The sequence below is a fragment of the Alosa pseudoharengus genome, unplaced genomic scaffold (genome assembly GCF_046254945.1).
Source record: "Alosa pseudoharengus isolate Yale_2024_CS ecotype anadromous, Long Island Sound unplaced genomic scaffold, YU_APseudo_1.1 YU_APseudo_1.1_scf_15, whole genome shotgun sequence".
NCBI classification, from domain to species: domain Eukaryota; kingdom Metazoa; phylum Chordata; class Actinopteri; order Clupeiformes; family Clupeidae; genus Alosa; species Alosa pseudoharengus.
In genome coordinates this window covers 29608649-29633202 of record NW_027468620.1, presented here as the reverse complement: position 1 = coordinate 29633202, position 24554 = coordinate 29608649, and the positions used below count along the sequence as shown (strand labels likewise).

The window sequence follows — 24554 nt, the reverse complement described above, 5'->3', positions numbered from 1 at the left end:
CACACACAGAAGTACACAAACATAGAAGCAAACACACACACACTCTCTTTTACAGTACATACACATTGAATGAGTAGGGGATGGAGACAAATTGACAAACATGATTTATTTATGCAAAGAGACTCTGCAGGACTGAGCAAGGCCATTTTGTATTGCTATGCAGTGCATGTAGTTTTCTTTATAGCTATATGTTCTGTTTAATGAGACTCTGCAGGACTGAGCAAGGCCATTTTGTATTGCTATGCAGTGCATGTAGTTTTCTTTATAGCTATACGTTTTGTTTAATGACTGCACTGTTGTGATGCTTTATGGTTTAATTTTAATCCCATTCAAATAAAAGTAATGTGTTTCGCCTGATCAGTTGTGTTTTCATAAAATATTGGTACACATTTTATAAATTCTGCATGCAAGTCAACTTATGAGCAAAAATGTACATTTCAGTGCTGTTGAAGACAAAAAAGGAACTTTAAGTCTTAGATCAAAAGAAAAAGTCTTTAATAAAGCAATTAAGAGTCTCTTACAGAGTGCCAGCGTGATCCAGAGTGCATTAGCCTATCTGTGCTGGTAAACAGCTTAATTATGCAAGTTAAATAAAATGAAAACTATTATTAAATTTTTCAGAATTGGCTAATCTCCTGTCTCTCTTACAGCATATCTAAAGAAATGATATGTTTATCATTCAATGTTCAATTCTATATAGATTCATAAATCTACTTTCAAGTACATCTATTGAACCAATTTGTGTTCCCCGAAGTGCTCCTCTTCATTTACTTCTTATAGTAAAACCATTTATCAACTGTAATGAGAAACATACAACGTCAGTTCAATCAACAACAAAAAAAAAACATGAGAAAAATGTGCTTTATATCCACTGTAAATTTACCTGAACATGGAATGGGTTCTTCTTTTCCACAGGGACAATTCTGCAAGGGAACAACACAAAACATAATAAGGTACTGATGGGTCAAATGCAGAGAAATCCATCTATCTATCCACCCATATTCTACCTTTCTATCTACCTACCTACCTACCTGTCCCTTCATACAGGCAGATTACTGACCACTGCACTTCAATGCCCATTCAACCCCATTTGCTGTAAAATGCACAAATCTTGGAGCAAACCGTGTTGGTGGCAAGCAGGTCCTGAGCTGGAATGAGTAAACCCAACTCCCTCTTAGATACTAAATGGCAAACACTAGTATTGATGAGTTTCGGTTTATGTGTATGCCCACCTCCCATATGTGAGATTCAAGAACAGTGTAGGACCATTTCAGTTAAAGGTCATCAATCAGCAATTTAAACGGTTCCCCATGAGCTTGGTCAAATAACCAACCAGTATCTTATCCAACAGCTTTTGGATAAGCATTTACTCAATAAGGCATTTTTATCTAAAAACCAACAAGGTACTGACTACCAACAGACTTAATTTACAAACAGTAACAACAGGAATCGATGAAAGCTAACTTTCTAATGTATTTTTACAATATATTTGGTAGCATGTTGTATAAGTTATTCTCATATTTTTGCAGGGTTTCAGGCCTGACTGGGCCATCAAAATGAAGGAAGCGGCTTTAAAACTCGCCATCTAGACAAAAAGAACTTAAAATCATGACTTTCCCAGAGGTTAGCCTTTTGGCAGAAGTTAATGTTGTGTGAACGGTCTGTGTCTCTGTGTCTCTGTGTGTGTGTGTGTGTGTGTGTGTGTGTGTTCTCTCAATAGAAGATAATAGCTAACTGGTCTTACAGCATCAACAACGGCTTGGGCTTCACTGCTGGAGCAACAGTTCGGGCTCCCATCTTCAGAGAAACACGTGTTTTTACTGCAAACAAGAGGGACACAAATAGACTTTCCATTGGATGTTTCTCAGAAACACATGCCTATACATTAATAGTCTTATTTTATTGAATAAGAATTTTGTTGATATATATATTTTGTTGGAATATTTCAAAGGTTCAGTCAACAATCATATGCGATTTCAAGCCCATACATTTTTTTTTATCACATTCTGCAATCACCTTCTCACAAGTCTCTGTAGGCAGCTTGGAAACAAACAAAGCGGGGGCAGCCCGGAATACTGAACGAAGGGGTGAGCTACCTCTGTGGTGTGTTTCGTTTGGTCCTTAGTTTAAATATAATGTACGCAGTGTTCCCCACAGAATTGATTTCTATTTGTGGTGCTAGGTTTGCAGAATTAACTTGAATGCAGCAGTTTTTAACAAATTAGTGCAGTGTGGTCATGATTCTAACCAGATTTAAGCACAATTTAGTACAACCAGGAAAATCATTGTGTGGTGGTCAATGTTGATATTGTGGTGGGCCGCCACAAATAAGTCAACGTATCGGAAACACTGATGTACGTATAATGTATGTAACAAAAGTGTCTACTAATAAATTTGAATAGAAACATAAACAAATGCGACTTCCTGCGAAATTGCTGACTGCACTTTTAATCATTAGGACTTCTGCATGATTTTCCAAGAAGAATAGTGTGCTGAAGAATGGTATAATCTGGGCTGTGTGGTACATAAGTCTTTCCATGAGGTCCAAAACAATAAAATATTCTCTCCATTTGACCAGTTTGAGACATTTATGTTTTGTACCTTTTGACTAGTCTTTACGTGGCAATGATTTTATGTTCTACTTTCTTTCAAAGGATCTTGGGTCTTTGTTTCAACTTCTAATAAGAACATTATGTAATATAGTAACTGAGTGGTATATTAACCCTTAGAACCCTAAGCTGTTTTTAGGGCATTTTCACTACCTTTATTCATAAGGATTTATTCTGGTCATTGTAAGTGCCACACACACATATTATATATTGTTTTTTTCAGCAGAGTCTAGGCTATCCAGATCTGCCATAATTTCATGTATTAGTACTAGCATTGATTTTATAAGCGTATTATAAAAAATATTATATTTCGACATGTATCTCACCACAGCAAGCTCATAGCTCTACATGCATTTCATGTGTGTGTAGGGCAGACTGTCCTGAAACGGGCAATATAATTGCAATGTTGGAGGGATACTCTGGGGCTGAGCAATTTACAGAAATATGTGGTGTGTGATTTATGGAAATAAATGCAATTTTTTTATTTAGTGATTTAAATGACCTTTCTGCTCTCCATATCTGTGACACGAACTGATCTGACCTGATTTGACCCGAGGTTGCGTGTTAGCCAGCGTGTCTATGGTGTATGCACTCATAATGATTCTCAACTTTTTACTGGATTGCCATGAACAAAGTAAAGGCAAAAAAGCTGTTTCCTTGTTGAACAAATTGGGATGCAATGTGAGCCTTGAATTGGATGCCATGCAGTAATTTGCTAGGATCTCAAAACCGGATTATGAACATGCTTTGCCATAGAGAAACACACGATAGCGTTGGATTATGCTTTGCCACAAAAACAGACAAAAACGTGGGGTAAGTCCAGCAATATGAAGTTATTATTTTGCTGTCACTTTGTTTGTTTTATAACCCAAAAGGATGTACTTGGTATCAAATGAGAGCTCTGAGTCTCCTCTTTCATCTGACATCCGTGGCATATCTATCCGATCACGGGTCCGCGAGTAATTCAAACAAGAGTAATGGGTGTGCAGCGTTGGTTTGTGTACATGACATTATTTTGCAGTCACTTCGTCTGTCTTTATAAGCCAGAAGGATCGATATACAAGGTATGAATGGATAGCCCTGTGTCTCCTGTTTCATCTGATATGCTTGCCATATCTATGCGATCACGGGTTCGCGAGTAATTCAAACGAGAGTAATGGGTGCACAGGTGAACGCAGAGAAGTATAGAGTGTAAATATGATGCAATTTGATTTAATTTCATGATTTTTCATCTCGCTGCGATGAACAGATCCAGAGCAATTTAACAGAGAAGAAAGGGTGTGTTTTTTGACGCACTTTGCGTCAATCGGGTTCTAAGGGTTAAGTCATTTTATGAACATAATATAAAATTGTTCACATTAATGTCTGCAAATTTGTGAATGGTAACACATACTTCCATAAACCAAGATATGTCCAGCTATGATATAAGGCACAATTAAAGTGGTCAAAAATGATTGTCTCCTTACCAGCTTAACCCCCCTGCATTAGTCTGCTGAGAGATGAGATTCTTCCAAAAGGCATGAGTGCTCTTGATTGTCTCAATAGCAAAGTCCTGCAAGTTAGCAATTAACATCACCAAACAGCAAAACATTTTATAATACAGAAAAAAATCAAATGTATCTAATGAATGTAGCTATACACACACACACACAAACAGATGAGATTATCCATACACATTTAAGGACCTTTTCTTTACCTTTGTTTGCAGATAAAGAAATACAAACCTTGTCTTTAAAGTCTCCATTGAAGGCAAACTGATTTTCAGGCTTTCCATCGGGCACTTTGTAGCGTCTAAACCAGTCCACTGTATTTTCAAGATAGCCTGGCTTCAGCTTTCGGACATCTTCAATATCTGGCACAAAATAATTCACAAAATAACAAAATCAACACAAAGATGTGCCATAAGCTTTAGGTAATATAAATACAAATGTTTAAATATTAGGTTTAAATATTAGAAATTCTTTGATGCATTGAAATTGCAGAAGTTGATGGCAGAAACATCAAATAAATATGTAAACAGATCTGATGTACCTCATTCAACATTACTTCATACAGTGGTTTGAAAATGTCACTTAGACAGTGACTTACTGTTGAAGTCCTTCGCCTCAGGGTCATCAACATTGATTGCTATAACTTTCCAATCAGTTTCCCCTTCATCAATCATAGCCAACACACCCAACACCTTAACTTTGATGACCTCCCCTCTTGAGCATACCTAAAATGTTTCAAGGAATAACATTTTATCCCTAAGAAAGTTGCACGGTAAAATGTTCTCTAACAGACTACTGATTAAAACTGGTATATACCAGGGTTATTTGTGTCAAATCTCTTAACAGTTAAATCAATTAATATTATTTCTTACTAGTCTGTTAATGGTAAGAATCTGAGGGTGCATTACCTTGCTGCCAATTTCACAGACATCAATTGGATCATTGTCACCACAACATCCGGTATCTCCATCTTTGTGCCCTGGGTCTTCCCATGTCTAGTAGTGCGACAAAAAGTCATCAGAAGAGAATGTGAAAATGTGCCATTGATGCATATGGGTGGAGGGTGTGTGTTTGTTCCATGAGCTTATTTTCAAAAATGTTTGCATTTCATGTGCATGGTGCCATCCACAGATTACCCATTCAGTTGGGACCCTTTGTTTAGCTCTTCAATACCTGAGGGATGGCTCCATAGTTCCAGATGTATCCTTTGTGAGGGAAAACGTTAGCCACATACCGCAGATTTCCCTTCTTCACATCTTGTTTTATAGGGTTGAGAGGATCTTTGGTGGCAATCTGAGAAGTTAATCAATTTATTTATTTAACCCCAATCTGTATTACAAGATCCAGATAACAAAATCAATCCATTCTCATTTGACACAGCTTCACTACTACTTTTATTGCAGAAAAAGAAACCATACTAATAATGTCAATCCTTACAAAAACAAAAGGACCTTAAAAAAAACTGTAACCAATATCCATTAATAGCCTGGTAATAGCTGCAATAACATCTCAGTAAATTAGAAACAGATGATACAATAAAACAGTTCAGGTTTCCATCTCACCTGCATGGGTAGCAAAAGGTACACGCAGTAAAATTCACACCTTGGTCAAGCTTCAGCATTAAATGGATGATAATTATATTATATTCTCAAATCTTATTCATTCATTCCAATAACTACAGAGAAAAAACAGCTACAAGGTTTTAGCAAAGATGATTATAATTTTCTAAAGCCATTCCTCGAAAGCAGTCTCACGCAGGAACTCTGCAGATGTCAGGCTAAAGTGCAAGTTTGTCCCCACCAAGCAAAAATAAAGCAGGAAAAACAACAAATCATTACACAAAGTATTTTTCCCCTAGAAAAGCAAATTAATTTGTTTTTCGTTTTTAACACGTCAGTATTAATGTGGACAAGGGATGTAGAGAGTCCTATAGAGATGGGAGACCCCACTGTCACTGTGTGATGTAATCTTTGTATGACTGATGGATTCATTTATAGAAATGACCATTAGAAAGAGATTACATGCAATTCTGTTCACCTTCAAGCTGGTGCTGTCAAATGTGGTCTTAAAAACAAAGCATCAAAACACTGGATGGATGCTTTTCCATACAAAAACCGGGAGACTGGTCCAAACCGAGGTACGGATGAAGGCTACCATTTAAGATGCTCCATAAGACCTTAAAACAGAGTCAAGGTTCACCTTGAACCAAAGCACATAGCCAAAACAACAGGCTTCAGGACCAGTCTGAGGGTCCTTGAGTGTTTCAACTAGTCTCAACTTGGTCTGATGACACCTGAAGATGGCAGTTCAGACACTTCCCTTCCAATGCAACTGAGCTGGAGAGTATCTGCCCCGTAGAATAGTGCAGGGGTCCCCAACCTTTTATGTACCATGGACCGGACCCATTTTTTTTTCACGGACCGGTGGGGGGGGGGGGGGGGGGGGTTCGGGGTTCCATGTTCCGTGTTGTGCATGCATTACTTGAAAAGAACTAGCTCCAGTTATGTATGAACAGTGAAGGTAACAAACTCTTAAAAATGTGAAAAACGTGAACTTGAAGAAGTGAAAATTGAACAATATGAACTATGAAAATTGAACAACTTGAAGCTACATCTATCATGTGTGAACATGCTTAACAAAATACGGTAACAAAACATGGGAACTAAACGTGCATTACGAATATAATCAGTGGGAGCCCTGTGCTTGTTTCCCTGCAACAAGAAGGTTCCATCTGGGGGTGATGGAAGACAGTGACACCCTCAATGTGTTTGAAATGTCCAGTCGATTGCGCAATTTGGTCTTAGTTGCAGTCATTGCCGAAAACCTGGCCTCGCATAGATACGTGGTGGGAAATGGTAGCAACGTTTTCAGCGCTTTTACGGCTATATCGGGATATTCTGCTTTGGTTTTCATCCAAAAACCCGCCAGAGAGGTTTCCTCATAGCCTACACACTCTTAAGACCACCGTCATTTGCAATTTCGATCAACTGCTCTTCCTCCTGCGCTGACAAGTTAGGACTATTCGGGATATTGACAAATGGGTTGCAGACCCACTCATTGGTTTGCCGTGGATCTTTGGAGGATGGGAAGTAACGATCAAACTAATTTGAAAGCGCAACAAGGTGATCGCGCACCAGCTGCGAGAGAAAGGGCCCTGCCTCAGTCTCTCCCAAAACCCCCACTACTGTTTGGAACATATCAAATACACCCCGATCCACTCGTTGTACCCACAAATCAAGCTTGGCTTTAAATGCAGCGACTTTATCTGCCAGTTTAAACAGTCGTCATTCTCCCCTGCAGTGACCGGTTGAGGTCATTAAGCAACCTGAATATGTCACACAGGTAAGCGAGTTGACACCCAGCCCTCATCACTAAAATATGCAGAAATCTCTGCAGCGGCTCTCGCAACTCAAACACTCTGGCCAGTGACCTGCAACCAACCAACTTGGATAGCGTACCACGGTGACCCATTCACCCTCTCTAACAACTGTGCCTCAATATCCTCTGACATATCATCAATTCGCCTATAGACAGTGCTTGCAGAAAGCGGTACCTGAGCTATTTTTTTAGCTGCAGCCTCCCCAAGAAGTTCATTGCACATGCCTTTACCAGCAGGCAGAATTAACTCTTCCCCAATAGTGAAGGGCTTCTTAGATTTAGCAATCCGACTAGCCACTATGAGGCTTTTAGCGCAGCCACGTTCACCGATGTGGTTGCTTTACAGACTAGTTTTTTGTCCTTCTTGCTCGCGTTTCTTACGCTCAAAGAACTCAAGGGGTTTGTCTTTAAGTGTAGGATGCTTGGACTCTAGATGTCGAATTAGCTTTGATGGTTTCATTGCTTCGTTTGACAACTTATCGCCAAATTCCACACATAAAGGACTTGGTGCATGCGAGTCAGCGGTCTCTGCGAAACCATATTTTAAATATGACTAGTCATATTTCGTATTGAATGACCCCTTCTTTTTCTTTGAGGTATCTGGCTCACCATCGTCAGTGGGTATTATTGCGAATGTGACATTATTGCGAATTAAATTGAGTTTATTTAGTTTGCATGCATTTTTTTTTAAACTCTTGTCGTAGGCTACGGCCCGGTTAGGAATGTCCCGGTGGTTGGGGACCACTGGAATAGGGGATTAGATTGGCCTAAGAATACATCAATATCAGGGGTTTTGGGCACTCGTACAAATACCACGTCATGGCAACTTCACATTTAAAAAAGTAAGGTTTCTGGTTATTTTTGGTTCGAAAACAGCTTAATGTTTTTTCCCATTAATTTCACATTATACTCATATTATGTATATTTTCTTTGTAATCACCAGAGTGTATCTGAAAAAAAAAACATTTCTCAAATGAAGTGTACTTTGATAGTAATTGTCATCTTTAAAGTAAACTTCATCATTGTGGTTCACCAGTTGCACAAAGGAAGCAAAAATCTCTTCAGAGCAATAAGCGCCACTGGGAAGATCATTGGGAGCCGGTTATCATACATCACCACCTCCCGCTGGCTTCACAGACCCGCAGAGATGAATCTCAATCGTTTAACCTCCTGTCCTCAGGAAGGAGGGAAGGAAGCAAACGAGGACTACCAGAACAATGTTACCCCCCCCCAACCCCAGCCACCCCCCAAGCAGTCAAGCTGCTAAAGTCCCAAGCCCTCAGCCCTTCCATACCAGTTTGTCACAATCCACCACACCCTACAGCGCTCTGCATAACCGCAGACAAGACGCTCAACCTCGTTACCACTACAACAGGCTGCTGCACCAGAATAATACTTTGGACCGAAACTGTTTATCTTGTACCCAGTACTGATAACCGTGTGGTGTAAATGTATGCTTGCTATTTTTACTTCTAGTATGTATCTTCATTCTTGTAATATTTATGAAACGATTACTGGAGTAACTCAATTAAAGCAACACCAAATAACTTTTCCTCTGTCGCACGCACACTATTTGTTTATCCAGCAACGGCTTTGCAAATAATGATGTCCATAGACAAGGTAGAATATGTTGCATGATTTTATGAAAGAACGATGTATTGCGACATCATGCAAGTCAAATTTGTAGTTTCTTATGTCTCATTCCATCGAACTACAAACCCGCTACCCGATCTGGCAAACTTACATAGTGCGGTTATAGCCGATAGAGGGCCGCGAAGCGAATGCAGAAGTGCCGTTCACCCTGTTACGAGTTGATGAACCATGGAAACACAGAATTTTGGAAACATTATTTTAAAGTACAAAAAACTCTTTGGTGTTGCTTTAATTCTTTGCCTTTAGGCTTCGTTTAATTCCTATTCCACTTGTGTTACGTGGCCTGCTCAGCTCAGGGATTATTGTTTCACACTGACTGTTATTACTGACGCACAAACGACATTTAGAATTAAATTGGTGCGATGACTGTGCCAAAAAAACGTTGGTCTGGGGCTGGTCCGGGTTAGGCTAATTACATTATTATGTGCACCTGTATTGGGTGGGGCTATGAAAGGGGTTCCCTCTCTCGGTAGGCACTTTTTCCTCCTTTCTTGCAGGCACTTTGATAGTCCTCCACACTGGCACGTTATTCTTTCTCTCTTGTTTATTTCTATTTTCCCCCTTTTGCCTTTCACTTACTTATCTTACATGCTGATACTACCATTTCACGCATACACACACTCCTTAACACGCATTTCCCTAGACACTTTAGTGTTAATGTTGCTATCAATATTAATAAATGGTTAAATTTGAAACTGTTGTTGTCTCCCTTTATATTGCGGTCTGTTCACGAGCTGGCCGTAACAACACACAGTTTGATTAGGCTACCTCACCAAATAGGCCTACCCAAGACATAATTATTATAGACCTGACAAAATTACTGCATTACTTCAAGTGTCAAAACTGCAGTTTTCTGAGTATCAAAACTGCAGTTTTGGAGGAAATATTTGCAGTACTTTGGACGCGAAAAAACTGCATTGTACTGCATAGTAGTCTACTGTACTTTACTGCAGACATGCAGTATTTTGGACATGAAAATACTACTGTACTGCACTGTCCTGTGGTATAAAAGGTTATTTTTTGTAAGGGAGGTTATTTGGTAGTAATGGTAAATGCTGCAGATGCACAAATCTACATAAAACAGATATATTAATTTACTTTGAAGTGATTAGGGCTAGTTAACAGTATGACATTTGTTGTGCATGTTAAATTTTTTATCCAATTACTCGATGAAATAATCGCTAGAATACTCAGTTCCAAAATGAATTGACAACTGCGGCACTATTCATCTTATCAATTACTTTATTCTATCCAGATAACAAAATTCTTATTTCCACAGAATTTTTCTTCTGTCAGAGAACGTAGTGATAAGTGGACAAACCGTCCATTGGAGTAATACAGTACTACATTTTTCAGGTAGACGGCTTGACGTAAGTAATTACAGCACAGGTAGAGAGCACAGACCTCTGCACTGTTCTCATGTTTTGTCATCTCGCTGCCTTACACTAAAATCGTTTAAATGAATAAATCATCAATATTCACTCAAAATCCATCATGACAAAGTGAAAACAGGATTTACAAATGTTTGCAAAATCATTCAAAAGGAAAAACTGAAATATCACACTGACAGTGATTGTTTACAATTAATTATCAAATGGACGGTTTATTAGTTATACTACTTCTCAGCGTAATAATGCAATATTTATCAACCACTGTGAACATTCCTTTATTAATTACACCCCCGGCCACATTCAATTTACTTGGTCTCCTTCTGGTGCCATAACCTCTTCTGTGTAACACATTCTCTGTCCAACATTCCGCATTACTGGTTCTACTGGCTCAACTTGGTCCAAGGACTGGACACTTCATTCTTTTATTCTGCATATGTACAGTATTTTACTATATTTAATTTTCTTTTTGTATGTTAATAGTAGCTATTTAATTAAGCATCTTTCAGCTCTTAACATGTAATTGTACTAATAAACTCTTATTGTAAAGGTCTCTTGTATCTTGACAGAGTAAGTATTCAGACCCTTTGTTATGCTACTGAACATTTTAGTTCAGTAAATTAAATTGATTTGACAAGATTTGGAAAGGCACACACATGTTTATACGGTCTCAGAGCTGAAAATAGATCAGAGAAAAAACAAACAATGAGGTCAAAGTAACATCCTGCAAAACTAAAAGACATGATTGTGTTGTTGCACAGAGGAGAAGGCTACAAAACAACTTTTGCTGTATTGAAGGTAGCCAAGAGCTCCGTGGTCTCCATAACTGTTCAATGGGAGAAGTTTAGGACTACCCCAGACTTCCTAGAGTTGCCTACCCAGGCCAATTGAGCAATCGGGGCAAAGGGATTTAGCAAGAGAGGTGACCTGAAGGTCACTGAGCTCAAAAGATCCTGTATAAATATGGGAGAATCACTGCCACAAACCCCAGGGGCCGTAATCACAAAGAATTTTAAGGCTAAAAGTAGCTCCTAAGTGGCGAATTTAGGAGCAACTCCTAAAAATAATGGGCGTGTCACTCCTAACTTTAGGACTCTAAAAGTAATTCACAAAGCATTTTAGACCTAAAAGTAGCACCTAAGTCTGGGACAGCTTAAAAGAAGTCGAGAGGACTCCTAACTCACTAAGACCTATTCACAAACAGCTTTTTGTGGCATTTCACGTTGCGATATTTTGAAATGCGTCGCCTATGCGGCAACAGGAGCTTCCAATCGCGAGGGAACAATTTTGCATTCATAAAAGGGATGCAATAACGCCACCAACAACAACCATGCAACATGTAAATTAAATGTAACGTTTCATTGTGAATCAAATTAAAATGGTCTCCTCTTTGCAAACGTAGGCATATGTGACAGATTAATTTAATAATGTTGCAAAGATACTGCATATTCATCATCTTCCGTCCTTCGAGCTACTTGTGTAGCGCACGCATTCTCAGACCTGTCACTCATCATTGTAAGGAAGGTGTTTGGAATCATTCCCGCGTTACAATCATCAGCCAATCAAGGTGGTCACTTCAGTCAAGCTCTGAACTCTTTAGACAGTGAGGGACAAGATTCTCTGGACTGATCAGCAGCAGAGACTGAGCAACTGATCAGGATTGAGGAAAAGCTTCACAGAGCAAAGTACAAAAATACCCGGATATAACCAGGCCCAAAGTCTCCATTCCCAAATCTGAAGCGTTTGGGCCAATAAAATCGTTTGGGCAGGCTTTATACAAGTATGGACAGATGAGCAACAGTGCCTAGTCATTCACATCACTTGAGCTTTTGTTTACAAAAGAAAAAGGCTGTTGCTAGAGAAGCTACATGTTTTGCTATAGCATCTCTTGAACAGTGCAAATACTTGAAAAACACCCAGAAAACAGCAATTAAGGCATTTGTCTAGAATAATGATGTTTTTAGCTGTACTCCCCACAGGATTCAGAAATGTCATTGCTTTGATTGGTTAGGTCTATCATCTATCATGTCAGTTGCATGCAGGGGCATTTTCCCCTGTATTGGTTGAAACACGCCCCAAAATCAAAACCCAATGGATTGATACCAGCCAGGCTATGCCAGGTTATTGATGCTGCCCATACCCCACCCCTCCGTGCCCAACCACATTTTTGTCTTGCCCAACATCCCTGGGTGCAGAAGTGGCTTAGGAACAGCTTGTGTAATGGAGGCGAACTGAGCTAGCGTGTTAGTTGCCCGTGTAAATCCTCACAGCCCTAACCTTAAGAACACTTCTAACCGCTGAGTTGGAAGCCTGGGCTTTTAGCTCAGTGGTTAGAGCGTTCGACTCCCATGCCGGTGTGTGTCGAGGTGGCGGGTTCGAGGGCCGTGAGCGGCGGACGAATTACGACCTCTGTTACACTCAAACATCTCAGACCTGCATATTTCTGTCCAACAATGGTCCCCATGCAATCTGACAGAGCTTGAGCAGATCTGCATAGACAAATGGTGGAAAAATCCCAAAAGCAAAGTGTGCAAAAGTTTGTTGCGTCATATCCAAGAAGACTCAAGGCCGTAATCGGTGCCAAAAATGAAGTTACTGAGTAAATGGAATTACTTTTTAAATAAAAAAAATCTAAAATATCATTTTCCTTTTGCCATGAAGTTGTGTCAGTTGATGAATGCAACTCTTAAGGTTATAGAAATCAATGTGATTAATCACCACACTTTGTTCATTACTGATATTAAAGATATGAAATCTTTAAAAAAGGCATATAGTAAGAGAGATACACTTACCTCCATCTTTGCGTTTGTCCATCTAGGTACCTCAATGACTACATGGAAAATATTCTACAGACAAATTGGTGTGGGTTAAGGCCTACAAGTATTCAACACAGCAAACACTTCAAAGAATACAATTACTTTTTGTGGCATAAAGGCCTACGGCTTAATGTTGGTTAAATGGGGGATAGCTACATCACCTCCCTTATAAAGTCTGTGGCTACATTCAATAAGGTAAATATTATTATAAATGACAAGTACACAATAAATTATATCAGTTATATTTCAATGCTGGGAAGGTTACCACTCCCTATAACATGACCTCTTATCTCAAGATTTCAACATGGCCTTTTGGCAGAAATGGTCAATGTCATTAGAGTGGGAAATTAAGTGATCACTTAAGTGTCCTTTTAAAGTAGGGTACTAAAAGATTTGCTGTCAACTTCTTAAAAGGAAAAGGCCAGTGAACCTGTACCTGGCTTTCATCAGCATACAGAGGTATGTCATGGAATGGTGAGATGTACTTCCCATCAGAGTTTTCTATAAGAGAGATAAATTATGTCAAATCTAATCTACTGCAGATTGTAAAATGCAGTAGTGTGTGCACAGTACATGGACATCTGCCGTTGCCTTTGCTTCTCGAAAAGAACTTTCTCCTGCAGAAAGTGAAAGTTAAGGTGCAGTTTTCGTTGCGAATCGTCGACCACTTCCTTCCATGACTCGACAAGGAACACAGGCCACACACAACCCTACACAACACACAACCCTAACCCGGCAGAACTGGTTGATGGGCAATATCTCAGCATATTGCAGAGAAAACCTGCTGATCATTGAATGATCAATTAAAGCACACCGAAAAGTATGCCCAAATGCACTATGCGCCCAAATCTCTATGGTTATTAACTGATTTGACCATGATTGACACTATAATGAATGACACGTGGAAACTAAACGTTACGGCCCATCAGTAGACTACTCACGAATAAAATCTCGATACACTGCAAAATAATTATACTTACTGAAATACACTCTGTAACTCAGGGTGTTTGGATTTCCTCTCTCTTCGATTTTAAAACTCATGGTGTTAGCTTTATTGCTGTTTTCAGACTACTGTGTGTGCATCGATTGGTGAGTGCGTTTAGACGGTGCTGCACTCGGCTTTGAAAGGACCAAAGGCCGCATGCGCAGTTGTGAATTAAGAGGAAGAGGAAGAGGAAAAGGCGTGCTTCAAAGTACAGCCTCTTGCATTATCCCTCATTTTATGATATGATTGTAAATACTTTTATACATTTATGTTAACCCACCACACCGTGGTGTTTATTGTCACAAACTCATTGCCAGCTATCTAAATATATTGCAGGACTGCATTCAGATAATTTAGCAATACCAAGTTTAACTGCGTGAAATTGTATTTACGACTACACACATTTCAATACATTATGATGATAACGGGTCTATGTTGAAATATAAAAGTAGTTACGCGAAAATGAAGACAGCCTCAGCTAATGACGTAATATCCTCTACACACATGCTTCGCTTCCTGCCTGGTGGAGGGAGGGGACCGTGCTGAAGGCTGGGTTAGCGAGCTGAGCAACAAGGAAGGTTGTTTGGAGAGAAAAGAGAGAGGGGGACGGGTCCGGGATACCACCTTCCCGCAAGATAGCCTAACATCTTTAGTTTGCTATTATTTGTTTTGTGATTGTTTGATGCAATGTCGACCAGTCGTCATCATAGTGAGAGCCGGGCCATCCCGACCAGGACGGTGCTGATCAACGACACAACGCAGCTACCTCATGATTATTGCACCACCCCTGGAGGCACTTTATTTTCCACCACTCCGGGAGGTAATGCAAACATATAGTGCATTTGATATGTCGGAGAACAAGGGAGGGTTGGTTGTCGATTGTTGTACTTACTTAAATTGTCTGTTGGCTCACAACAATGCGGCCTGTGCCTCAGTCTTATCCAACAACAACCCGATCTTCGCGCAAAACAAAAACAAAGCTTTGCGCCGCCTATGCTGTCGGTTTGAAGAACCTGATTGGCCAAGCATCAACGCAGTGATTGAGAAGCATGTTTGTTACATTATTACAGTGAAATTGATACCAGTATGGCATATGGTTTAAGGCCTGTAATTGTAAAACCACCATTCCTCTCAGAAAGTGTGTGTTGATGAATCGCCATGTCTTTAATGGTGGGCTACACACACAATATGTAGGCTATGTAAGCCTATGCCTGTCATATAAATTGGCAAAACCGATCGATATTTGCAGGTGACATTTGTCAGCTTTGGCGAATCAGTTACAGTTAACATTAAAGGCATACTCCAACACAAACTGTGTTGAATGAGCCACTAAACTAAACCAGCAATACCGGATACTGTATTACGTCATTATCTACTCGGCTAGAATGTTTATTCTTTTGTTGCTCTTTCAGCCCTCACAACTCGTATTGTGATACAAGCCTTTGCAATAAAACTGCTCATTTAACAGGCAGCGAGGAACACGCATGCTGTCCTTTGCTTTCTCTTCCAGTTATGCTGGTTTGAATAAGCTATGGTGACATCTTAACAAATCATGTTAAGCCTGATTTGAACTTTGAGCACAGAATCAAACATTGAGTTTTTATAGCCTATTGAATGCTGCCTCTCCCCATTTTCTTCCTCCAGTAACTCTGTATCATGTTTGTAGTAGCCTATGTATGTTATGTATGTAGCCTATGCTAGCATGCCTCCCCTGATGTGTAGGCCTACATACTCATCTTTCTACCCAGCTGGCCTCACAGATAGCTAGATGCTATATAAATTAAACTGAATTGCATTAACTTAAGATTAATTTGCACAGATATCAAGTTATCCTGTATTAAAATAGTAGAGTTAGCAGTTGCTATATCATAGCAAGCAAATGGTAAAACTAGGCAGCACTGACCCCACCACAATTTTCTAGGGTAGCAACAAGTATGCCTGACAGATGGTAGCTGCTTAGGTGCTACATACATAATAGCTTTGGCTGTGTTAACTTATGGTAGCCTATCTGTTAATTGGGGATAGATATTAATATTACTAATCTCTGAATGTTGATGTGATATAAAAACTAGCTAGCCACATGGAGTTATCTAGACCAATCCCTGCACAGAAGTCCTACATTTGATTGGTTAGACATTTTGTCATTTTGCTAAAGAAATAGCACATCCAAGAGGCTATGCATAACAGTGAACTGAGGGGTATTTCACAAAGGCAGAATTAAGACATCCAAGATAAGTGATAAAGCGAGGTTTGACATAGCGTTGTCTGGTCATCCTAGCTCAACTCGTTTCACTAATGCCAATCCAGGATGAGTAGGAGAGACTATGGGCTGTATTTTCGGTCACCAGCGCATGGCGTAAAGTTCGTTATTCACTGGCGCGAAGTTGAATTCGTTATTTTGCACCTTTATTTTTTAAGCATTGCGCCCAGGGGTGTGGCAATTAACAACCAAGGGAGGGACCTGGCGCATTGTCTAAAAATCGCTATCATACACCACCTAAACCCGGTCAGAAGTCAATGGCGAGTTGTTCATATGCTATTTTAAGAGCGCATGTCAACAGTCATATTGGCAGGTGCACGCACCATCCTTCTATCATTCATGAACGCACACCAGCGCACGTCCATGCAAAGCATTACAAATTGCACTATTACAATGGTAAACATAATTAGAATAAAGATATTACGAAATACTGTACATCTCATGATGAGTAGTTATTCACCATCATTTGCAAATTGGTAATGACGGTTAAAAGTGATTAGGGGAGAGGCGAGAGACACGTATGGAGCACAGCTGAAGACGCACTGTCACGAGATATAAGCAACTCCTCTGCAGGATAAATGTTGTTTTATTCAGTCATTTGAGCAACATTAGGGTAAGTGTTGCTTTTTCCAGCCTATGTTTTCGATGGTAACCCATTGTCAGTCAATAGTGAAAGTAACTGCATATAACTGTCTTGTCGTTGACTGACTCCTTGGTGAAGTTAGTTTCACTTTGCCAATGAGTTCAAATAATAGACGAGTGCAAATGCGTGAAGGCTATGCTAGGTTTTAGTAAAGCATGGTTTAAGAATGACTATTCCATACGGTCTCGCAAGCAGCCTCCTTCAAATGCGCCGTTGAATGCCAAAATACCGATGCATTTATTTGACATATCGCGCGTTGCGCCGTTAAAGGGAATGACAGATGTCATTCTCATTGGTTTAAAATGATGTTACGCCCCAAACACACCCATATGACTGATTAAAAGACCTAGGAACACCTTGTTACGCCATGCGCTCCACGTTTGAGAACGAAACCCCTCCCAATGTGAACTGGACATCCTTCTAAATTTGAATAGACTTTTGACGAGTGACGATGCACTTTAGAATGTCATGATAGGGCCCTATATGTCAAGTCAGGTGTAAGTAAATCAGGATGTGTGCGCGTTCTCGTTTCTGCTCCAAAGTGCCCACGGTTGGAATAAAAAAGACGCGGAAAATTGCGTCATTCACACAAAGTGAACAACCGCTTTTTATATAGACTAACAATGGAGTAAAGTTGTCCTTTGTGGAATGGGGAATCACGGCTATTTCTGTAAAATAGCAGGAGTAGGCGTGGTAGACCAACTGAATGCAAATTTACGTATGCAACCACGTGTGAGTGCTTCCTTGTCTCAGCACGCAACATCATTAAGAAAGCGCTTGCCACTGCAAATATGCACATAGTATGATATACCTTAATATTATAGTTGAAAATACCTTCGAAAACTTGCCCCTCCACTTCCAATCAACTACAGTAGGCTATTCATCAAACGTCTATCAATAAAATAAGCAAACAATGAGTACCTAGGCCTATGTTAATAATGATAAGGCTGTAACAATTAAAATAATAACCATATGGTAGTAGGCAGACTATCTGTTTTGTTTTGCGAGCAAATACATTTACCAAATAGTTTCTAAATGGAATAAAGCTCCTTAAACATTAGCACAGAGGTCTGATGTGAATGACAGCTAGCTGAACCAATAAGACGACATAATTACCATTAGAATTAACTTAGCTTGGCTGTTAGCCTGGCTAGGTGCAGAGAATAAATCCCCATGGTAACTTATGTGCCATCTCTTTTGTGAAACCAAGTCAAGGCTAAATTCATCCAGGATAACCTAAAAAACCCAGCTTAATCCCTTATCTAGGTTTTGTGAAATACCCCTCTGCTTGATTGACAATGTTTACCTGAGAGAAAAAGGCAACACAAGCATGTATTTGCACCTCCAGACCGAACCCCTTTGACATTTTAAATCACACCTCAGGCAATCGCCCATTTTGCCTGTGTCACACGTCACCCTTAGATAATAGTCAGATTTTAGAGACAGCCCGATCAGCTTAGTGCACAGATGTCACACCCACACACCCACAGATACACAGATCTCCACAGACATTTTTATAAGCTTCAGCTTGAAAACCAAACATGATTTATAAATTGTAAGATTCATCATCATCATAATCAAGGTCATATTTCCCACAATAGCACAAAAACACACTCACCTTTCATTAGATTGATGTAGTAGGATATTTATATAGTTTTATGTTAGCCCTTAAAGGTGCTCTGTAGACAAACATTAAAGGTAAAGGTGGGTGAAACCTAATACATAATTCCCCATGACTCTAGTATTTGGGATCTCCATCCTTATTATCAAGGAACAGAAAAATAAAATGGTTGATGATCCCTGGCTGACTTGAAGTGGAACGTCCCTTATTGTATAGATCAGCCAAAAGTCATGTCATCAGACATCAACATGTAGCCTCATCCTTTTCCATGTGGGGAAACAAAAAAAAACGCAACATATGGTTTCTAAGGTTTCCACGTGCATGTGGAGCAGTTTTCACACTGCAGTGTCTTCCAGGCATCTTAAAGTAGTGCGGAATCACAACAACTCTGCTAACAACGCAATAAACACGTTCTAGCCATAGACAGTAAACGTCAGTATTTCCCATACATTGACTTATTTGTGGCGGGCCACCACAATATCAACATTGACCACCACATAATGATTTTCCAGGTTGTACTAAATTGTGCTTAAATCTGGTTAGCATCATAACCACGCTGTGCTAATTTGTTAAAAACTGTTGTATTCAAGTTCATTTTGCAAACCAACCACCACAAATGGAATTCAATTCTGTGGGAAACACTGAACGTTCTAGCGGGTATCCTGTAAACATGGCGGATGCTGTGATATCGGGGGCGGGGCGCTGTGTCCTGACAACATCTCCTCATTCTCAATAGCTTCACTCTTAGTTTTATGCCCTGGAACTGAGCCCATCTGAAGTGAAGACTGTGGGCCATTTGCATACTTCGTAAGATGAAGGGTAATGGTAATTTATCACTCTCTCCAGGCCGGTAGAATACCTCCCTGAGAGCCAACGAGGTAAACTGTTTCTAGGCAACAGGTATTGGAGACAGAAAATCCTCAAATTGCATTTTGATGGCAGTGTATGAAATCTGTTACTCGAATTCTTCAGAAATAGGTGAAGGCATTCAATTTTGAATCCCCATGTTTGTTGCCAAGTTGATTGTACTGTCCAAGAGTCAAATTGTAATGGAATAACAGCTTTCCCTGAATGTATATGGGTAATTGCTTGAAATTGGTCTGTCATAATGAGGCTCTGTGTAGAGTTTGAATGTCTTGAACACACCATTGTGTCATCAGTGGCACTGACTTGTATGTATTTTTTACAGTGCCTTAAAGTGTATTAAAGTGTAAGGTATTATGAGAGTTTAGTAAAAAAAAGACTACTGGAAATGTTGTATTATGTAAATGGGCACTGAAATTATTTGATTTGGGTTGTATATTGTGTTTTATTGCAGGAACCCGGATCATCTATGATCGGAAGTTTCTGTTGGATAGACGTAACTCCCCTATAGCCCAGACCCCACCAGCACACCTGCCCATCATCCCTGGAGTAACCAGCCAAAATGTCCTGAATGAAAATAAGAAGAATCAAGCTAATAACATTAACAACCGTGACACCAAACCAGGAACAGGTAAGCCTCCACATTTTCCATAAGATCTCTCCAAAAGTGTATTTTTAGTATTTTTAAAATCCTTTTTGGGAGATTCATTTTTATGTGCTCTTACAACCAAGGTTAGCAGCTTGAAATTCAAACCATTTTGTCTCTGCCAAGTGGCCTTTCAGTTAAAGGTTCTACGTTGTTTGACTGGCAATGCACCTGGCAAGGCGTTGATACTGTTGCGCACAAACTAATGCTAATTTAGTTACCAGGCAAAATCATTTTGCCAATTTAATGGTCATGACCTCATGCGAACATGGGTGGGCCAGCACACAGAGGAGGACGTTCTCAGCAGTCTCACCATTCCTGTAAAACATTGACTACAAACTGTAATTTGAAGTAAACCTCCACCATGTTCCACCAGATGTTAAAAAGCTCTACTAATTACTGAACCGATTTATGCCTAGTTGATATTTCAATCAAATGTCTTGCATTAGATAAGGAAATATGTCTTGAGTGTCTGTCACAGTGTCTTAAATTAGGCCTCAACATCAATGACCTTGTGTTTCAGGTGAGGATGCTCAGTTTGAGATGGACATCTAAGCAAAGGAGAAACAAGATGAAGAAATAAGAAGAATGAACCTGGCGCATGTGTGCCAGTGGCTTGGCTTGTAGAAACCAATATCATAAGGCCTCTCAGCCATCTCCTTTTGCTCTCTCATTAGCTGCTGGTTCTTTATCACCCATGGGGATTACACTTGACTTCAGGTCAGGTTGCTGCAGCCCAGGAAAACTAATGTAGATGTTGCCTTCATCTGGTTAGTTTTCAGGGGCACTGCAGAAAACCTGTTTCATGGCCACAAACTAAAGGAATATGTGACAGAAGTGCTCAGAAGTAACATATTCAAACTGACAAAATCAGTTTTACTATCAGGGTGCATTCTATTGCTAGATAACTCAGTCTTTGACTACTCACATTGTCTGTCTAATCCATGAAGAATGAATGAGTTGAGTGGACATTTATGGTACACAGTTATATTTGGATTGCCACATTAACAAATTCGGAAAAAAAACTGAAAACCATACCCTAAAAAAAGTATCTATAAGCTCTTTTTTGGAGTCTGTTAGGTGTATTTGGTGAATTTGGGAGATCAGCATTAATCAGCTGTCCCTTGTCTATGAACAACAGCAAATTAATTTGTCATTCCAGGCCTATTATGCCCATTCCTTGCTGGTGTGAGTTTGACATCTATTTCTAGGAATATTCAGTTATTCATATTTGATTTAAGATGTTGCACAATGAATCATGTCTATTCCAGCATAAACATCATTCTAAGGGCATTTTTCTCCCCTTATATACGTGTGATATGTAACTCCAAACAATTCCACTGTGCACCACCATTCATGCCCCGTAAAACTCCAAATATCTGTAGAACAAAGACACTCAGTCAGCCTTTGCATCTAGTCAGAAGTCTTATTTTTTACAGATTGTTTCATAAATTAACGCCAATGTGACCGAAGTCTCACTAGATGTATGATTTGCCTCTATTTTTGTGAGATAAATTGCAATTATTGTAATTATTGTTATACTTTAATACCATTTTCACACATATACTATCATAAGTGTCAAGGTAAAGTGACCTTTAAATTAATATCTGTGAAATCTGAAGGCTCTTCACGGGTGTTGGATTCAGTAGTTGTGTTTCAGTGAGGCACACTTTTCTGGCATAATGAAAAGTATGTCAGTAAAGCCCAAAAGCCCATTCAAACCCCATTTAAATCAAATTGCTACTTTATATTCAAACTTTAAATACTGGGTCAGAGGTAGGAAAGCACTGAAATGTTGTCAGGTCATCTGTAGAGATTAATATAATACTGAAAAACCACCAGTCAATTGGCAGTTAAAGATCAGATGAAGAGATGAAACAACACACTCACACAAGCTCAGTGACCTGACACTCATTAGATTAAAATGATTTTTTGTGAAAAACTTGAATTTTTTCCAACTCTCCTCTATGCATTTTCTCCTTTATTACTTCCCATCACCTTTCAGTGTGAAAATCTATGAAATTGGTTCAAATTAAGTTCCTATTTAAATACTGTACTGTAGCCAACAGTCATCTTTTTTAAAAGTAGGAGCATAGGAGGTAAAAGGGAAAGATGACTTAAGTGAGAGAACCTGTCTCCTGTACAGTGATCAACACATCACCCTCTGTGCTTCATTTCATTTGTTTCTACTTGCTCAATGTTTTCTCTTCTTGCACTTGTGCTAAGTGTCTGTGCCCATGCCTTACTTTACTAAGCTTAGAGGCTGTGAATTTCATATGTTGAGTTATGGCTCCTTTGAATTCATTTCCAGCATTGTTTGTCTCACCTGGATCTTTTCTTCCTCCTTTGAGGCAAAGATCAAGCCACTCTTGTGTCTGTTATCTGAGAAATTATATTTTTGGAGATTAACTTTTCTGTGGCTAAATGTTTTTTTTTTCTCCTGGCTACACTATGAGAGGTGTAATGGCAAATGATCTGTTCGCTGAATGATCAAAGTTGCTTGTAGCTCTTAGCTCTGGTAGCTGTTAAGATTTCTATAAAGGATTTCAGTTATGAGCTATTTGACATTTTGGTCAAAAATTGACAAGCCAAACAATATTCAGATTATGTGTTATTAATCATCTTTAGCCACTGAAGAAAAAACAGCCAGCCGGTGTAATTCCTCCATTTCAATCAAAATACTATAGATGGAACACCATGTCAAAGCAAAGGGAATCATTTTCTCTCTTATTTTGGTAATTGAATAATCAGATCATGTGTTTTTGTTTCAAATGTCACTGTTCTCAGTGAATACACTATAAATCATTAGCTTTGTGGGTTTTCTGTTTGTTTGTTTTTTGGTCAGAAGTATCATTGATGGATTTGAAACATGTTAGTGGCCTGTAAGGTCTGAATGATTTTGTATTATGTCGCATATGAGATTGAAAAAAAAAAAGATTATGTTTTTGTTCAAATCCCTGAATTATCTTTTATTTTTCAATGAAATGCCAATGCCATTGGACACTGTTACAGCAAGATCAATAAAGTTCCTTCATAAAAACTACTATTATGTTTTAAAGTCTTTTTGTAAGACACTGTTGCCGAGTCATATGGAGATCGGTAATTCTGTATTTCAATAATTCACATTCCACAGCCAGGCAGTGAGAGCATAGTGAGCACAGCAGTTCTGTTCCTTGTCTAGGTTTACAGGGCTCTTTAAGAACTGCTGTGTTCACAATTCTAGCTTTTAGTAATTTTACCTTTCATACTTCATCCTCCTGTGGTGGTCAGGTCTGTGGGATTGGTTTTCAATGTCAAATGGATCATGGACTTATTTTGTCCAATTAAAGTCCTTGGCCTTGATTCATGTTTCGTTTCTATGATTGTTTATATTGAGTGAAGCCACTCAATGTCTGGTGAGAACCTGGATGTCAGTCTTGTTAATTGTTTATCGATGTGATAAAGTCAGTTTAAGGCAGTGGTTCTTAACTGGTCTGGTCTTGGGACCCACAATTTCACATGTTCATTAAGTTGCGACTCATATATCTTTTTAGTATTTAAGCCAACTGATACGGTGAGCTACGTGGTAAGACAAGCGAAGTACCTGTACCTGTTTGGAACATGCTGATGTTTGGCATAAGGGCCTACATTTGCAAAGTCCTCAACTCCTATTGCCTTTCAAAGTAGTATGCTACTCTAACCAATAATGTGGGTCCAACAGACCTGTTAACACCACAGGGGTTTCAGCTTGAATGAGGATGTACCTTTTTGGAGGTTAGTGGCATAATTACATTAGTCACTACCATACTGTAGGTTTTCAAATACAGTTACTGTATATGTAATTTAAGATACACTGGGAACTGGTGTGTTTAAAGGTTATTTTCCCCTGAGTTATGTCGGTCCTTTTGAGCTTGGCATTATATATGAAGGACTTGTTTGAAGAGTGACCGGTTGCTTAGAAACCTGTGGCAACAGGCTGTGTTCACTGGAAAACTGCCTGTAAGCCTAGCTGGAGTGTGCAGTCCTTTTGTTACATGAAATAGTCTCTTAGAAAGCAGTTCAACTGATGCCATAAATGTCTTGTGAGGTTACTAATATTTCACAGAGTGTTTGTTATGTTGAAGGAGGATTCATGACAGGCAATGATGTACAGGAGAGGGAAGTATTTATATAAATAGCAGTGTAGTATTCAAAATATATGGGAGACTGAGCTACTGCTGAG

The 24554-nt window shown here is 39.3% G+C and overlaps 2 protein-coding genes across 2 annotated transcripts; one reads left to right on the top strand and one right to left on the bottom strand.

Moving 5' to 3' along the window:
- Nucleotides 1–478: 478 nt before the first annotated feature.
- Nucleotides 479–14472, bottom strand: ppa1b (inorganic pyrophosphatase 1b). Its single transcript, XM_076286215.1, has 11 exons — nucleotides 14315–14472; nucleotides 13771–13835; nucleotides 13311–13364; nucleotides 5273–5392; nucleotides 5008–5094; nucleotides 4698–4824; nucleotides 4334–4461; nucleotides 4076–4161; nucleotides 1745–1820; nucleotides 884–923; nucleotides 479–796 (listed from the first exon to the last, which is right to left on the bottom strand). The coding sequence occupies exons 1-11, from the start codon at nucleotides 14373–14375 to the stop codon at nucleotides 768–770; spliced, it is 873 nt and encodes a 290-aa protein (XP_076142330.1). The 5' UTR covers nucleotides 14376–14472; the 3' UTR covers nucleotides 479–767.
- A 371-nt stretch (nucleotides 14473–14843) lies between these two features.
- Nucleotides 14844–23396, top strand: eif4ebp2 (eukaryotic translation initiation factor 4E binding protein 2). The gene is made up of 3 exons (XM_076286214.1): nucleotides 14844–15139; nucleotides 20162–20338; nucleotides 20877–23396. The coding sequence occupies exons 1-3, from the start codon at nucleotides 15007–15009 to the stop codon at nucleotides 20906–20908; spliced, it is 342 nt and encodes a 113-aa protein (XP_076142329.1). The 5' UTR covers nucleotides 14844–15006; the 3' UTR covers nucleotides 20909–23396.
- Nucleotides 23397–24554: the final 1158 nt, after the last annotated feature.